General features: G+C 37.5%; 1 protein-coding gene across 8 annotated transcripts in view; it reads right to left on the reverse strand.

The window, feature by feature from the left end:
* DYNC1I1 (dynein cytoplasmic 1 intermediate chain 1) overlaps positions 1 to 19,118 on the reverse strand; it is a 289,426-nt gene that overhangs the window by 218,564 nt on the left and 51,744 nt on the right. For 6 of the 8 annotated variants that reach the window (XM_081079542.1, XM_081079541.1, XM_081079537.1 and 3 more), the window contains exon 5: positions 17,511 to 17,570. The exons of the other annotated variants lie outside the window; for them this stretch is intronic. In XM_081079542.1, the coding sequence (XP_080935668.1) occupies positions 17,511 to 17,570 (60 nt within the window). The remainder of the gene's footprint in view (positions 1 to 17,510; positions 17,571 to 19,118) is intronic. 8 annotated transcript variants of the gene reach the window in all.

The raw sequence follows: 19,118 nt of genomic DNA on the forward strand, positions 1-19,118 counted from the left end.
GTGTGTCTCTAAGAAAGAAAAGAAGAGAAAGGTGAAATAACCATTGAACCAAAACTCCACATTCCCTAGCTCTCTAGGATCAGATGCATACCCTATTCATATTATTGTTTTTAATTATTACTAGCAGATGGCACAGACTCATTGTATCTTTTAATAGTAGCAATAATAAAATGAAAGAAAATGCATAGCACAGCTACGAATTTCCACATACAACATCTCAAACATTTTAGGGGAAAACATTTCTTCTTTTCTATGAGTTATTAAAAACAACTGAGGTGAGATTTAAGATGTGAACAAAGAAGACACAAGCACACCAAGGCTGGTTTGGAGAACAAGTGTCGCTGGCCGTCTCTGCAGTCTCAGCAAGCATTGCTGTCGCCAAGTTCCACTCAGGCCTGGGCCACGTGGACCTCATTCACCTGGAAGTCTGAATCTGAGTGCAAAGAAGGTGAAGCTGGGTCCCCAGCCCTTTCATGCAGGCTCCTCACACGGAATTAGGGGAAAATACGCAAAATGTACTAGAAACAAAATTCCAAACTAGTAAAAAGCTCAAAGTTTCCAAGTAAGAAATTCAGGTATTATTTTAAAGCCTTTTGTGTGAGAAAAGAATGTTTTTCTTCACGAAATGGGTGTTTCTTGAAGCATCTGCAGGAAATTTGAATAGACACCCCAAGACTGCTTGAGGCAAAGCCCTTCCTGCCATTGAATAGCCAGAGCACTCCAAGAGATCAGTCTTCATCGCAAGCAAAGAAATAGAAAAGAAACATGGACTGGTAAGGCACCCTACCACAACTGGGGCCACCCCTGGCCTGGAGAGAGCACGCTGACGTTAGATTTTGACGGACATCTGTGTGAGGCCCAGAAACACCCACACTCCCATTAAGAGGTACCTACACTCCTACAGGCAGGGATTCTGGTGCGTCTTGCTAATGAGATATAAGCTGAAGGCCTAGCTTGTTGGGTGACCAGCAGCAGGCACTGGACGAGAGACTGATCTGTGATTTAATGATCCACCATGGCAAACTGAAACTAACTGGGGAGGCAGCATGGCATAATGGTTAAGTCATGTACTTATAAAGAAACTGGGTTCAAATCCAGTCACTTACCAGCTGAATAGTACGTGAAAGCTTGGGCAAGTGACAAACCCCTCTAAGCCTCATGTTTCTTATCTGTAAAACGGGTACATATCACTGAGTTATTATGAAGAGTAAATGAAACTGATACTTGTAAAGCACTTAATTTAGTGAGTGGCACATAGTAAGCAGCTCCTAACTCAAGCATCTCTACTTTTAATTTATCCTTTTGACTGATGATAATAATGCTTATGTTTGTTTTTAAAAAATCAGAGAAGGCAGATTTATGAATGCTCTAAAGCAAAAATTGTTTAAAATAGTAGATATGAAGATACATTTGCCAATAAAACATAAGAGTCGCACTCCTAATTTCTTTGTGGGGGCATATGGTTAGGATGGTTGCTTGGTGGAATTCATTTGCTTTTGCTTTAACTAAAAGTATCATCACCATGAAACTGTTCAGTTCTCAGAACTTACCTTGAGTAAGCGATCTTATCCCACTAAATACAATATTTTCCTTTCTCAATAATTAAACTGAAAAGTTTTAACCAGCTCCTCACTGATGCTGTGTTTGCAGATTCAGGGTCCCAATATAACCCAAGCCATCGAAAACAAATAAAAGTTTAGTTGTGATCATGTGATTCCCCCAACATGCTGATCAGCTGATGCACTGATAAACTTGTGCTTCTTCTGGCCTAACGGTGATTCTGTCTCAAATGACTTATCATTGTAAAGCAACTACTTCTGACACTTCTTACCGGGTACTGGTAGATGACTGTATCTTTCCATGCAACCTCCAGATTGATTAAACTGCATTTATACCAAATGTTCTTAGTCTTTGTGGCTATTTTGCCATTGTTTTATAACTGTGTCAATACTTTTCATATATTATTTTATTAATGTAAAAATTTTGCATAATATCCCAGTTTTATAGATGAGAAAACTTAGGCTCAGTGATGTTAAGTAATTTGCTCCAAATCACAATGGTTGTAAGGGACAGACCTGGGTCTTGGCTCTACCCAGCAGTAAGTCTAGGGCCATGTTCTTAAAAACTGTGCCAGGTTGACCTTGTTCTGCTTTTTTTAATGCTGTATGATTATCCACTCATTGAGACACACGCTTACAACCTAATATAGTAGAGGTCTAAGCACATGTGCTCATTTTATAAGCAAGAGAAAGGATTCTTGAGAAGTAGCCAGACCTGGAGTATTAGGACATAATGGAAAGATCTTATTTCCAAGGGGAGTACCACACAATTGTTCCCAGCTCTAGCTGGTTTAGAAGGTGGAGTCTTTCCACGGCAAAGACCTTCCTCTAGAATATATTCTCCAACTCAGAGTCCTCACTTCTGAGTCTCTCCTGGACCAGTGCGTCCTAAGGTCTGTATATCTCAGCTGATCTAGAATCCATCCATTTATACAACCTCGTGATAGAGAACTTCTTCAACTTCCCTAAAGTATTTCTATGATTTTTATCACTGGACAAAATTATTATATAACTATGTCTACGAGATGAAGTACAAGTAGTTATTTTCTTTAAAAGTTTAAATGCTGAGCATCATGTTTCATGCTTGTTCACGGTCTTTCTAACCAGTTCATAATTCTTTCACTGAAGGGTGCAAAGTAATCTACTTAGCAAAGGAGGAAAAAAACAACAACATTGTACCATTAATGCTACTATAATGCGTTTCCTTCTTAGGAGGCTATAAATTCCGTGTTGGCTCTTCAGTTCTGCATCTGGCTAGGATAGCTTTCCTGCTGTCCCACTACCCCTAATGCCAAGCTCATCTCCTCACTACTGTCACACATGAACTCCCACCACAGCCGCTGTTACATGTCATTGTAGTCACCTCTTTTCATGTCTGACTTGACGGCAAACTTATTTATCTCTGTTTTTCTCTGTACACTATGCCTGAGCTCAGTGTCAGATGCAGAGCAGGTACTAAATAAATAGTTGAGGAAGGAAGGGAGGAAGAAGAGAAGTGAAGGATGAAAAGAGAGAAGGCATGATACAGAAACAAAAATTGAGACTTCAATTATCTATGCCATGGTCAACGTGGCATTATTGTTAAATCATACTGTGTATTTTCACCCCGGTAATTTATACTAAAATAAGAGGCGTTAATAATATTTTGAGTATGCCAAATTGAATATATACCATGTTCTAAATAACTGTAAAACAATTCAAACTTGCTTAAGAAGTATAATAACGTTTCCTATATTTGGATTCATTGTGACCACATTTAACAAACAAAGAGTAAACCCAAAAGGGAGTTCTAGAAAAGAGGTTCCCAAAGTGGTCCCTGACCAGCAGCAGTAGCGGCACCTGGGAGCACGTTGGAATACAAATTTACAGGCCACACCCCAAACCTCCTGAACCAGAAACTCTGGGGGTAGGGTCCAGCAATCTATGTTTTCATTAACCACCCCTATCCCACTCTGTAATTCTGATGCTCATTACAGGCTGAGTACCACTTCTTTACAAATACTAGAGTGTAGAGATAGAGACCATTGTTTATAGGTTCATTTGGACCTACCCATCCTGCTGCCAAATCCTGGAGGATGAAGCCTTAGGTACACTGAATAGGGAGGATGACTCTGGACCAAGCTGATAAAGCACAATCAGATGGGCCAGGTACAAAGACGGAACAAAGATGAGTGAGAGGGTGAGAGGATGAGTGTCAAACAAGGGAGTGTGCAGCGTTAAGGCATGGCACGGGAGTCTAAAAGTCCTGGAGTCCTAGATCTAAAACTAAAACCTTAGCCAGAGGATGCCAGAGACACTGGGCAATGGAACCATGATCCTTCACAAGCTGACTTGGCATGGTCCTACACGACAATGGGGCCCATATCTCCCCAGGGATAGGGTTGGACTTCCCACTGAAAGTCCTGGAAGCTTCCTCTCCACTTGGTTCTATCAACTTGGCTGAGCTAGCTGGCTGAGCAAAGCCATACTGCACCAAGTTGAAATGTTTCTTGGGAAAGAGAAGTCAGGTCTCGATAATGAATAAAATAGAAGCTATTTGAAGTTTGAGAAGGTTACTTGCCAGTGCTTAACGGTGTAAAGATTTCCAGCCCACCACTAGCATGATCCAATCTACCAAAGTTTGTCCATTCATTGTTCTTGGTTGGACATAATGAATCCCAAGAAGAATAACCACTTGCACAAATCACTATCCCTATTCCCCTTTCTGTTTCTGGTTCACTTGAGATGTCTTTTTATGTATCCACCTAAACTAACGTTAGCATGACTTTGCTAGCTACTTACAGAGTTTCATTATCCAAAGAAGATGAAGCCCAAAGGGTAACTTAAGCACGGTCTATGATGTCTACCAAAGTTGAAGACGGGGTTATGCAGACTTACTCCCAAATACAAAAATTCTGTCCTATCATTAACAGCATGAGAAACATGTACATTGCCATTGGAATTCTAATAAATATACACTATGTGGCTCTTTTCCTATTTCAAAGATTGAGGAAATTCAAAGCAAGACTCTCTGACTTTGTCCTTACTTTTAAAAAAAGACCTCCATTTCTTTCAAAGTCATGAACTACAGAACTTCAGCTTCTGAAGTCATTGCACCTGCACTTGAAAATACAGAGAGAGTCACTGTTTCGTGCTAAAAGAAAGCCCATTAGTTTTCAAAGAAACTATGATCTAGTTGCCTTTAAGAATAAAGGTGATGAATTTAAATGGGAAAATAATTTTGACCTGACACAGACATGGGTGATGGGGGGGTTCGTTATGGATGGCAAGGGAAAGCAGAGACTTAAGATCAAAGCTGCCTTCATTTTTTTTATTGACATAAAATTTACATACTATAATCCCCCCCACCCTTTAAAGTATAAGATTTAGTGTTTTTTAGTATAATGACAAAGTTGTGTAAACTTGCCACTACCTAATTACACAAACTTTTTGTTACCTCCCAAAGAGCCCTGGCAACCAATCTACTGCCTATTTTCCTATGTATGGAATAATATATGGCCTTTTGTGTCTCACTTCTTTCACTTAGTTTGATGTTTTAAAAGTTCATCCATATTATAGCATGTATCAAAATGTCATTCCTTTTTATTGATGAATAATATTCCACTGCATGGATATACCACATTACTTTTAATTCATTCATCAGCTAGCAGACATTTGGGTCGTTTCCACTTTTGTCTGCTATAAATAATGTTGCTATGAACATTTGTGTACAAGTTTTTGTGGAACGTATAATTTCAATTCCCTTTGAATATATATATATATACACACACACACACTATATATGTGTATATATATGGAATTGCTAGGTTATATAGTAATTCTATGCTTAACTTTTTGAGAAACTGCCAAACTGTTTTCCACAGTGGCTGTTCTATTTTACATTCTTACTGGCAGTGTACAAGGGTTCCAATTTCTCCACATCCTTTTCAACCCTTATTATTACTTATCGTTTTCATGATAGCCATCCTAGTGAATGGAAGTGGTATCCCACTGTGATTTTGAATTACCTTTCTCTGATAACTAATGATGTTATGCATCTTTTCAACTGCTTATTTGCCATTTGTATATCTTCTTTGGAGGAACGTCTATTAAAAATCTTTGCCAATTTTTAAATTGGGCTGTTTGTCTTTTTATTATTGAGTTGTAAGAGATTTTTATATATTATGGGTACTCGATCCTTATCAGATATATGATTTGCAGATATTTTCTCCCCCTCTGTGGGTTACCGTTTCACATTTTTGGTGGTGTTTTTTGAAGTATTGAAGTTTTACATTTTAATGAAGTCAATTTATCTATGTTTTCATTAGCTGTTTATGCTTTTACTGTCATATCTGAGAAACCACTGCCCTATCCGAGGTCATGAAGAATAATACCTATGTTCTCTCCTAAGAGTTTTATAGTTTTAGCTCTGACATTTAGGTCTTTGATCTATTTTTTTTTTAAATCTTCATTCTTTTGCATGTGGACATCCAGTTGCCCCATGCTTAATTTTTCTTAATAGTCAGTGGCTGACTGAGCAAGGGAGCTAAAGACGGCTTTTGCCATGAATATCGATCCGCATTGATGCCCACTGGCCCAAACCAGTAGCCAAATCTGACTGTGGGAGAATGGATACAAGAGGAAGGGCCTCATCACCTGAAAGCTTCCCAGGGCTTATGAAAGCTTTCAGAGAACCTGAGCATGTCTTCCACCACTGGCATAAGCATCATTAAATTCTTTCTAAATCAGTTAGACACAATACAACATATTCTGATGCTCTAATTTCAAACCACAGGAATTATATACAGAAAACTTGATGTTCCTGCATTTCATAATCAAAATAAGTGAAGAAAACTGGATAAATACTGCTGTGTTATCTCTATTATCCTCATCAAGGAATCCAACAATATTGGAGAACTGGCTCCAGACAGAAAAGCTTTAAGCAAGATGGCTGCCATGAGATTGTCACAGATGCCATCAGCTAATTCTCCAAGATACACTTACATCAGAGTGGATGATTCATTTACTGAGCCATGACCAATAGTGGGAGGTAAAGATGCAAGATAGACTGAGCCTGACATTAGTAGGATTTTTTTTTTTTTAATGTCACAGGGCAAGAACCTGTGTGAAAACACAGAAAAGCCAAATAAAAATATAATTCAGGAACCTAAGAAACTCTTCAAATTTAAAAACTGTGAATCACAAAAGACTCTCAATATGGTCTTTAAATAGCAGTTTCCGAGCAATGACTGCAAATTACAACCAAAATATATTGGTTAGACCTGGCAGTAGGAGAGGGGTGTAGATAAATAAGGCAGCAAAATCAGGAGCTTGGGTCAGAAACCAGTGTGTGGCCCTCAGAAGCCAAGAAATCCAAAGGATTCACTTAATAAGGAGCAGTCTCTAGAGTAGAGAAGGGACCCCTATCAAGCAGATAAAACCAAGAACAGATGTGTTCAGAGACAAGGAGTTATTTGGCCAGATGCCAAAGTAGGCCAAAGCCAAGGAATAAAAGAATGTCTGCATTGGGCCCAGATTCAATCTTGCTGTGTTTTATTCCTGCTTATTTGCATGTGAGTATTCCATCCTCAAGATACATTAGTGGTGCTGCCAGAGATTTTTTTTTCCTAGTGCTGCTTGTAAATTCCTTGAGATTTCTCAAAGAAGAGCCCCCTAAGACAGCAAGAGTGATAATGGTGCCATTTTCTTCCCTTTCCAGAAATCTTATGTGGGTACCTACCGTGTCCTTGACAACTGGCAAAGGCACTACGTCAACCAACATCATTATCATTGGCCACAGACAATTTTTGAGCACGGCAATATGGCCGATCCTTACAACATTGGAGGAATGAGGAAATTGAACATATACATTAAAAGGCAAATAAGAATGAAAGGTAGCAAATAAAAAGAGCCAAGATGAGCACTCACATAATAAGTGGGACAGGAGAGTATAATGGGTAGATTATCATGTGTTTGGGGGAAACAAAGCAAGTTTCACAGAGAACAGAGACCTGATGTGAGTCTTGAAGAACAGGCAGCACCCAGTCAGGTGGAAAGGAATGAGGAGGGTGTTCTAGGGAGGTGGCCCGTGGCCCGTATCAGAGAAAGATCTCCTTTGGGGTAAACATGAGTACCTCAGTGGATGACTGTGTGGTGAGTGGTTTTCCAATTGTATGAACCATAAGACCAAAGCTCCAAAAAGAAATGAAAACAGAAAATGTGGCCCTGGGAACCACCCACTGAGAGTCATAAGAGATAATGCCGCATGGATAGAAAAAGAGCATATAGAGAGCTAAGGGCATAAAAACTCATGTAACATGAAAGAGGTTTAAACAAGTGATAAAAGGTTAATTTGTTTTTCACACACCATGCACTAGTATAATTAGGTGTCAAGGTGTGACATCTCAAGGATTGATTCCTAGAGTTGGGAGTGGGGCACCACACAGAGAAAAAGTGACACGAGGCATCACACAGAAAGTGAGCCTGGCATGGTAGCCCCTTTGCCACAATTGAGTCATCATCTGTTTTCAGAGTGGGTGTTTTCCTCCAAGGACTGAGACACAGCTTGATCGCTGACCTTTTCTGATTACCTCAAGAAGGATGAGTTTCCATTTTCTATGTTCACATTTAAAAAAAATCATTTAAGGAAGTATTTATTTTGCTTCCATGATATTTGCTTCTCACTGTGCAGAGATATTAGTTTGGCAGCTAAAGCATTTTTCCTGAACAGAAGCAAATGTCAAGTCTGGTTCAACAGGCACAGCCAAAGGGTTAGCTTTGAATTCTATAACACAAGTAAATCTTGCAAATTTCTGGTAAGAGCGATGAAGCAAAAGTCCTGGTGATAATAGAGCTTGACAACATTGGTGAAGGTTCTACTATCAAGAGCTCACTTTTACAAAGGAAATTAAAAGTTCAGAATTATAAGAATAGAAGGTACAGAAGTGTGTTTTCTGTAATATTACATACAAATAACAATGATAAAAATTTTATAGGGATGGGCTTTTTTTGACTTGATATTTATTAAAAATTTCCCATAGGAGTTGTAAGATAAAGCTATAAAATTATAGAATTTTTTTAAAGACACTGAGTACAAATTATAAGCATACATCCTTACCAACTGGCCATATTCATTTTTCTGAAAGGGAACAATATAAAGGACTATTGTTGTTTTGAAAATCCAGGTGCTAGTGGAACAGAAAATATCCCATAACTGCTTTCTCAAGATTATTGAGGGCAGATAACAAAGACTCGCTGATAGCAGCTTCTCAAGAAATGTTTGGGGACTGAATACATACATATTTTAAGAAGTGGGCAAAGTGCTTTCTCCCACTCTTGTGACAAAATTTTTATTGGATCTGTTAAAACCAATTTATTGAAGTTTTCCATGGGTCCGAATTTATGCTATATTTATAGATTCTGAAATGCATTTTACCATTACTTTTTCACACACACACACACACACACACACACACACACACACGCACACACACTTTATGATACTGTTCCACATATTAATTTCTGTAGAAAGTATGATTGGATGTTACTGAAGAGTCATAGATTGTCAGTTTGCTCAAGAATACAAGTCACATTATTCTCAACAAAATACTGGAATTGTTATATGGGAAATCTTATAAATTCATTCAAACCAGAGATCTAAATATAATGCATAAGAACATTTGACAAAACTTGGAGAATAAGCCAAAAGGCTTACTTCATCAAAGGCTAATGAGGTTATTACTGTTCTGTTAGGCAAATGGAAATAGCTTTAAAATGTGAAGAGACCTCTAGAACTGCCTGGCTAGATTTCTCAAACACCTATCACCATCTTGAAGCACATATGTTTTGCTGGTGCCTTTATAAAGTTGGTTTAACTTCTATTATTGACAGAGTGATCTTTTATTTCACCGCAGCAGTTGGGATGCTGCCTGGTGGATTCAAGAGCAATACTCACCCTCTGTTTCAGCCGATGAAGAGAAGATTAAGAGAAGAAAGAGGTCCCCACCTTCTAACAATATCTCTCAAGGACTGAAGGAATCTCTAAGTTCCTCCTTTAGGGTCGGAGCAGCCAAGTCCTTGCTCTAGGCCTCAGTTTTTCTTCATTTGCTCTTTGATTCCAAATATTTCAAAAACCCTACTAAGAGTTTAATATGCTAAGACACAGAGAAAATATAATTATGAGGCTTCGATGAAATGAGAAGCCACTAAATATTCCTATGTCATTGGGTTTAAGAATTTGGAATGACGGGCCACAAAATACCCGCATTTCTCCCTGCTATCTACTCATCATGGAGAATTTTTGCTTCCCTTCCAGCCCCACCCCCTTATACTGACTCAGCACATCTCCCTAAAGATGGGCAATCTCATGGTAGCATTTGCACCTATATTCCTTTCATAAGCCAACAAAAAACATTTAAAATATAATTCTTCAAATATGCCCATTGCAACCCAAAATTTCAATGACATTTATTCACCCCCCAGCCTATACAGACTTTTTCGATCCTGTGATGTTTTAACTTACTCTGTTTATCCTATTATTTCATTTTTTACTTCTACCATCTTCAATTCACTCAATTTATTATAATAGCCTAAGAAAGTAAAGTGTTTTGGGTATTTTCATAAGTAGTTGCCTGGTTAAAAACAAAAAATACAAAAACAAGGCTGAATTGCACTTATTTTCTTATTTATACATTTCTGGAAGCCACTTTTTTAATCTGAATGCCACATAATCCTCCTTACTTCTCTATGTTGCCCTTTGCTTTGCTGATCATATGGTTAACATACAAACTAGAATGAAGTGGCACAGCATTTGTGCTCTGGTCAAGGTGGAATAATAGAGACCAGATTTACCCTTTGCCTAAAACAACAATAAGATGGATAGCAGTTTAAATGAAACAGCAGTTTGCAAGCCACTAGAGGCCAGGCAGTAAAGGACGGTGTGATACGTCAGAGAGGAGAAACAAAAGATAAGCCCCACAACTTCTCCAGCTTCCGCATTAAGAGAGATTCCGGGACAGGGTGCAAGGAAGAAACCCAGGTGCAATCCAGCAACCTCCTTACGTTGAGGAGACAGAGCTGAGAGTCCAGAGAAAACAGGCAGCTAAAATTCACAGGACAACATAACAGAGAGAAGAAAACTGCACAAAAAGAAAACTCAGAAGATCTTCAGTGAGTTGCCCTTGAGGATTTCGCTTAGTACCACTGATCAGCGCGTGTATGTAAGGAAACTACCTTAGGCCAAGGGAAAAATTACCGAAGGAGTGGGAGGTAACAGTTCCGGGTACTCACACAGGAACAGGATTAGTGCCTATTCCCACCAGCCAGCCTGAAACCTCAAGATTTATGGAGTATTGTGTAGAACACACAAAAGGGTCTTGTCTCAGTAGTAGGAATTAATTAGCCCCAGACCGTGCACTCCTCCAGTCCCAACTAACAAATCTTAAAAGAAGACGTGACAGGATCAAACTGTTAAGTGAAGTAAGTGTATTTCACAAGTATCAAGAAGATTGATAGGAATTCAAATATATCCAACACCTAAAAAAGTAATATTCACAATATCTGACATTAATCAAAAATTAGCAGGCATGCAAAGTAGTAGGAAAACATGACTACAATAAAGAGATAAGTCAATCAATTGAAATGAGCCAGAACAAATATACATAATAGGAGAGCAAGCAAGAATATTGTTATTAAAACAGTATTTCATGTGTTCAAAAAATTAAGTAGAAATATGGAAGACATTAAAAAGATCCTAACTGGACTTCTACAGATAAAAATTAAAATGTATGAAATTAAAAATTCACTGGGTAGACTTCAAGGAATATTAGAACTTACAAAAGATTAGTGAATACAAAAACATACACTAAAAACTATCCAAAATAAGACACAGAAAAGAAAAAGAAACATGTGGAGCCAATTGCCTAAATATACGTGTGATTTTAGTCCCCAGAGAAGGGGAGACAGAAAAAAATATTTGAAAAAATAATGTCAAAATTTTAAATTTGTTGAAAACTATAAACCCAATGATTCAAGAATCTCAATAAATCCCAAGCACGGGAAGTATGAAGAAGACTGCACCAACGCACTTTGTAATCAAATTGCTAAAAAATTAGTGAAAAAGAGAACATTGTAAAAGTCACACACACACACAAACACACAAAAACAAAGACGCTACCTACAGAGTGGAACAAAGATGAGTATGACAGCGTATTTCTGGTCATAAACAATGCAAGCGTGAAGACAATGAAGCAACATTTTTAAAGTGCTGAAAGAAAAAAGATTTCTGCCTATTGGGTATCCTTCAGTGTTTCTTATAGTGAAGATCTTTTCATGTCTTAAAAGTCTTTATGATGTCTTTGTTTTTGAAAACGTTAAAGGATCCAACTATATGCTGCCTCCAAGAAACACACTTTAAATAGAAAGAGACAAATAGGTTCAAAAATAATAGGATAGAAAAAACATATATTTTGCTAACACCAATCAAAAGAAAGCTGGAGTGGCTACGCTCACATCAGACAAAGGAGACCTCAGAGCAAAATATAGTGCCAAGAATAAAGAAAGTCATTTCATAATCATAAAGGAATCAATTCATCAAGAGAGACATAAGAATCGTAAACATTTATGTAGCTAATAATAAAATTTTAAAACACGTGAAGCAAAAACCGACCGAATTGCAAAAGTAAATAGAAAAACCAAAATTACATTTGGAAACTTCAACACCTTTCTCCCAATCACTGATAAAACTGAAAGAGAGAAACTCAATAAAGAATATAGAATATTTGAACAACATAATCAACCATCTTGATCTAATTGACATTTGTAGAACATCTCACCCAACAATAGCAAAATATACATCCTTTTCAAGGGCGCACAGGATAGTAACTAAGATAGATCATACTATGGACCATAAAATACGCCTCAACAAATTTAACAGGATGCAAATAACACAAAGTATGTTCTTTAACTACAATAGAATTACATTAGAAATGATTAACAGAAAGGTCTCTGAAAAATCCCCAAATATTTGGAAACTAAATAACACACTTCCAAATTACTTAAAATAAAGATAAAGATAAAAGATAAAGTTAAAGATAAAATAAAAAGGGAAATTAGAAAGTATTTTGAACTGAATGAAAATGACAAAAGATCAAAATATTCAAGTACTAAGCTACTAAGCAGTACTTGAGGAATTTTATAGCATTACACACATGTATTAGAAATGAAGAAAGGTCTCAAATCGATGAGCTTTGCTTGCACTTTAAGAAACTAGAAAAAGAAAAGCAAATTAAACACAAAGTAAGCAGAAGAAAAGAACAAATTAAGATCAGAGTAGAAATCAATGAAATAGAACAATAGAGAAAAATAAAAAATGAAAAACAAATGCTGGTTTTTGAGAAGAGCAGTAAAATTGATAAACCTCTAGCCATAATTATAGCAAGAAAAAGACAGAAGACAAAATTTACCAGTGTCAGGAATGAGAAAGGTGATTATACCTAAAGATTCTGCAGACAGTAAAAAGATGGTAAGGGATTATATATATAATTTGAGGCCAATAAATTTGTCAATGTATATGAAATGGACATATTACTTGAAGGACACAAATTACCAAAGCTCACTAAGAAAAACATAGATAACCACAATAGTGGGTACTAATTAAATTAGTACTATTAATTACTAACCACTAATTAATAGTGGTTATTAATAACTCCATTACTAATAAAGTTATTGAATTTGTGTTTTTAAACCTTCCTCATAATAAAATTCCAAATCCAAATGGTTTCACAGGTGAACTGTATCCTACCAAATATTTAAAGAAACATTGAAAGTGGAAATTATGTCAACAAAAGAACGATCCATTGAAGAACAAATTTGCACATTGGAATTTGTTAAAAGTAAAATGTGTCTTAAAGACACTGTTAAGAGAATGAAAAAGACAAGTCACAGGCTGGGAGAAAATATTTACAAATTACATATCAGATAAAGGATCCTAAATATATAAAGAACTCTCAAAAACTCTAACAACAATGATAAAACTAACAACCCAATTGAAAAATAAGGGCCAAAGAAAGATTTAAGCAGACATTTCATCAGAGAAGATATTCAAATGGCAAATGAGCACATAAGGAGATATTCAACATCATTAGACACTAGGGAAATGCAAATTAAAAATCATAATGAGGAAAACCACTGTCCTCCCTTAATAATGGTAAAAAAATAATAATTTGTCTTAAAAGTCAGAACTAAATATTGTCAAGAACATGGAGGAAATGAGGCTTTCATACACTGCTAGTGAAAATATATAATGGTAAAACCACTTTGAAATAGTTTGACAGGGTCTTCATTTAAATGTACATCCACTATACGATTCAGCCATTCTACTTGGTGGTATTTCCCCAAAAGAAATGAAAGCATATTACCATAAAAAGATTCGTACATGAATACTCATTTCAGTTTTATTTGTAATGGGCAAAAACTGGAAACAACCCAAACATACATCAAAAAGTGACTTCATAAATAAACTGTGGTATATCTGTCCATAGGAATGCCACTCAGAAATAAAAAAGGAATGACCTGCTGACATACAATGAATCTTGAAATAATTATTCTGACTGAAAGAAGTCAGTCGGCGAGTACCTACTGTATGATTTCATTTCTATGACATCTAGGATATGTAAACTAATGTATGATGACACAAAGCAGATCAGTTGTTTGGGGGGAAGGGGAGAAGCAGGAATGAGGTTTATAAAGGGGCATGGAAACTTCTGGGGATAATGAATATATTCATTATCTTGATAGTGGTGATAGTTTCACGGTTGTGTGTCCATGTTAAAACTTATCAATTTGAGCACTTTGAATGTGTGCAGTTTTTTTTTTAATGTCAATTATACTTCAATAAAGCTGTTTTTTAAAAATCAAGTGACAGAGCAAGCTATGGGCTATGGCCAATCCCATGGCAAGGGTCAAAAGGAGGAAATAATACTGTCCCTAGAAAAACCTTGTTGCCTGAGGTAGATTTCATAAAATTATATATGAGAGAAAGAGTGCTCTGCACATAAGGAAGATCAGACGGGGGAAACTTCTCATTAAATCAATATTTGCATTTTTAATATGGCTAAAATAATCTCCTCTCTCAAATATTATCTGAATGTTCCTTCTAAATTCTCTAAAGTAAACTACCCAGTGAACAAAAAGTCTCACATCTCGTCTCTCTCTCTCTCTCTGATTCACTGGGTCCACTCCGAAGTAAAATATGGCAGGCAAGGTGGGAACCACATATGTGCCATCTCCCTTGAATGAGTCACAAGTGTTTTTTTTAGAACATTTTTATTTATTTAAGTGTGTTTTTCCAGGACCCATCAGCTCTAAATCAAGTAGTTATTTCAATCTAGTTGTGGAGGGCACAGCTCACAGTGGCCCATGTCGGGATCAGACTGGCAACTTTGTTGTTAAGAGCACTGCACTCTAACCAAGGGAGCTACCGGCTGCCCTGAGTCACAAGTTTTAATCTGCATAGGCAACTGAGTTTTTGCTTGGAAAACAGATAAAATGGGAAAATTCCTAACTGTTCCACAGCAGCAAGTGTAATGTAGCAATGCCACAATCTGTCTAAAAAGTCTGTTCATTCAAGTGCATCAGATAGACTCTCTGCCAGTTTCATCCTCGTTTTCTTAAGCACAATGACATATTGAGGAACTGCACTCCGAAGTTCCCCTGAACCGTAACATACCATGTATGCATTGTTGCCCTGCTTGATTCAAGCCATATTTCTGGATTATTTAAATAATACAGATTGCAATATAATGCACAATGAGTTATATAACTACTGTGTTTCCCCGAAAATAAGATGTAGCTGGACCATCAGCTCTCATGCGTCTTTTGGAGCAAAAATTAATATAAGACCCGGTCTGATATTATATTATATTATATAAGACTCAGTCTTATATTATATTAAAATAAGACTGGGTGTTATATTAATTATTGCTCCAGAAGACGCATTAGAGCTGATGGTCCAGCTATATCTTATTTTCAGGGAAACATGGTATTAGGTTGGTGCAAATGTAAATGCAGTTTAAAAGGTTAAAAAAAAAAATTGCAAAACCGCCATTATTTTTGCACCAACTTAAATAACCAAGAATTCAGTCAAGTTTAAAAGAAATAGTATTATCAGTTAGGATATTTCCTTAGTTTAGCATTATAGTGAGTCTGTCAAGAACTTTTGCATATAAAAAGGGTCACAGACAGATGGCTTTGACCCTAACATGCAAAGAGCCCTTCAACCTCCTGGTATACCTACAGTAGGCACTGACATTGACATAAACCCAGAGATACAGGCCCAGGAATTCTAAACAGATACATACATACATGCATACCCATTTTGGGATTCGTTGGGTTATATTTAGAAAGAAAAAAAATAATAGTTTCATGAAACACTTTTAACAGTTTCAAAAGCTAGTTTCATAAAATTTGCTATTCACATATTACGGTACCCAGTAGCATGGTGGTAAGTGTTTAATAACCAACTTCGAGAAAGGAAGCAAGCCTTGGTTTGTAGCATTTGCCAATTTTTGTGGTGTAAATACTCTCACCATGGCAGATTTCAATCTGATTTCACTGAATGCAAAGTGAGGAAGAGAGGCATACAGTCAACTCTCCTTAGCTTGACCAGAAGCTGATACAAGCACCCCACTGGAAATATCCCATGTGTGACCACAGCTAACTCCAATCCTATAAGAGAAATTAATCAAGTTTCTAGAATGTGGATGCGTGTTTGATTCTTTGTGGATGACGTTTTTTATTGAGGTATAATTGACATAACATATTAGTTGCAGGTATGCAACGTAATGATTCAATATTTGTATATATTGCAAAATGATCACTGCAATAAGTCCTGTTAACATCCATCACTATGGAGTTACAAATCTGTTTCTTGTGATAAGAACTGTCAAGATCCACTCTCCTAGCTACTTTCAACATGCACTATAGTATATTAATTATAGTCATGCTGTACATTATGTTCCCATGACTTATTAAATTTATACCTGGAAATTTGTACCTTTAGAACCCCATTTTGCCTAGCCCCAACACCCCACCTCAGGCAACCACCAAAGTGTTCTCTATATCCATGAGCTTGGCTTTGTTTTTTTGTTTTGTTTTGTTTCTTGATTTTTAAATTCCACATGTAAGTGAAACCATATGGTACTTATCTTTTTCTGTCTGACTTATTTCACTTAGCGTAATACACTTTAGGTCCATCTATGTCATCACAAATGGTAGGATTTCATTATTTTTATGGCAGAATAATAGTCCATTGTACATATATATGACATTTTCAGTTCTGAAGCTATCTTTTAACTGTGTCAATACATTTCCATGTGAACACCCATGCCCCACCAAAACAATCTTTAGGATGTAGGAGACATTACCCATCATTAAGTATTTGAGATTTCTTAACACTGAGAGAGTCAATAAATTTGCTTTTTCTTTAACAGAAATATTTATATGTTCAAACTCAATTCAAATTGAGAGTCCCTGAAAAAGTGAAAAGGAAAGGAACCAACAAGACACACATTTTAATACTGATTTTAGACAAAAATTAACCTAAGGCAACTTATTAGTAAAAGGGACAGACAGTTAGCATAAAGTCCATCGTATCTCCCATCGCAGAACTTGTGTGCCCCACCTTGAAGCAGAGGTGTGGGCATGTGTTTGTATTTTTTGTTTTGGGAGAGTGTTGTTTTGCAATCATAGAAATTAAGAAGGGGAGACCAAAAGCCGTCTTTTTGTGGTGTTTTCCACAAAGAGAGACTTTCTTCAAAGCTTAACTTTATAAGGAAAGCTAACAGAAGGAAATAAACTTATCAAACTGGAAGCTCAACAAAAGGGGGAAAAAACAAGAGCAACAACAGCTCCAGCATTCCAACACAACTGTAGCAAAGAAATAATAAAAGGAGTAACAAAAGAGCTGACATATACCCAAGTTCTGAGTCTGACTGCAGCTGGAGCACTGAGGGGTCTGTGTCCCACTGCAGGGTCCTAATCGTGCAGCACAAAGGAAAAAGAACACAGATAATTAACAAAAGGGGAGGAAAACAAACCAAACCATGTCATTCATCAAGGCAATGGCATATACAATACATACACAGAACATCTCCCACTTCTTCATCCCGCATTCCAACCCCCACCCCCAGCAGGTGCAAGGAAGAGCTTGTGAATATTAAATGACAAGGAAAGCAAGGTGCCATCTTTTCCTTTGAACATCTCCATGATACTAGAAGTTACGGTTGGTTTCATGGAAGGAATCCTAGAGCTAAATATTCCAACTCCAAACTCCCTCAACTTTTTTATATTTTAAAATTTTTTACTGAAGCCTGATTGCTTTGAACATGTAACCTGCTCCATGTATCTCTGACATCCCAGACAGAGCCCCTCCACACCTGGGAGTGCCACGTATCTCCCATGTGAAAAGAACCAAATGCAAGTGTGCAAATGGGCCAGCGCAGGAGCATGTGGGGAGGTCGGGCCAGATGGTGCAGGCGGCAAGGCCTGGAGAATAACTGGCTTCCTCAGGTCAGTTACTGCAAAATAATGCGTTAGACTTCAAGGCTCTGGGTATTTTGGTGGTTTTAATTAACATATTACACGAAGATGGTCACCTACCATACCATTTGTCTCTACGATACCCGGAATATCGTACATCTTTTAAATACGTCACAAGAGACAGCACAAAGTATCAGTAGTTACTCAAGCATCTAATTTCCCTTGTTATTTCTCCTCCGAAATAAGAAGGGATAAATACCTCTTCTATAAACAGACTGCACACAAGGACCTTTCTCAGGCGGGCCTTTTCAATTTCCTGCACCTAGGCAGTTACCGGTGAAGCAGGCCAGAGGTCATCTGGTAGAAAATGGATGGACAACAGGGACTTTGGAGTCAGGCATCTGAGATTCGTTTCTTGCCTCTGAGACTTACCAGCTCTGTGACACTGAGCGTGTCGGTCACGTTAGGTTCTCAACCACACAACCCTTTTGCTTACTCTAAATGTGGCTCACAGACCACAAGCATAAGCATCTTTGGGGAGCTCGTCTCAAACACAGACAGAGACTCCGGTCTCACCCCAGACTCACTGACCACAATAGTCTCATTAAGTCACAGGCAATTCATGGGCACCTTAAAGTTTGAGGAGCCCTGCTCGGTTTCCTTGTGTGTAAAGATCTACGGTAGCTTATGAGACAACTGACGACCTGGCCTGTAGCTATCTCCAAAACTTATCTCTAACCACTGTCGTCCTCCCTCTCTGTGTCCTCTTTATCTCCTGTGTCCTCCTTGATGTCCTTCCCCAAAAAAGCTGTGTGGCTCATGCCTTTGCTTCATCCATGTCTTGGCTCAAGTGTCACCTGCTCAGAGAGGTTTTCTTCTTTCGCCACCCTATCTCAAATAGCACTTGTCACACTTATCCCCTTCCCTTATCCTGCTTTACTTTCTCCATAGCACTTACATTTATCTATGACTTTATTATACATCAGGTTACTTATTGCTGCTTGATTGATCTGGACTTAAGCTTCATAATGGTAGCACCAGCTA

The sequence above is a fragment of the Rhinolophus hipposideros genome (genome assembly GCF_964194185.1).
Source record: "Rhinolophus hipposideros genome assembly, chromosome: 18".
NCBI lineage: Eukaryota > Metazoa > Chordata > Mammalia > Chiroptera > Rhinolophidae > Rhinolophus > Rhinolophus hipposideros.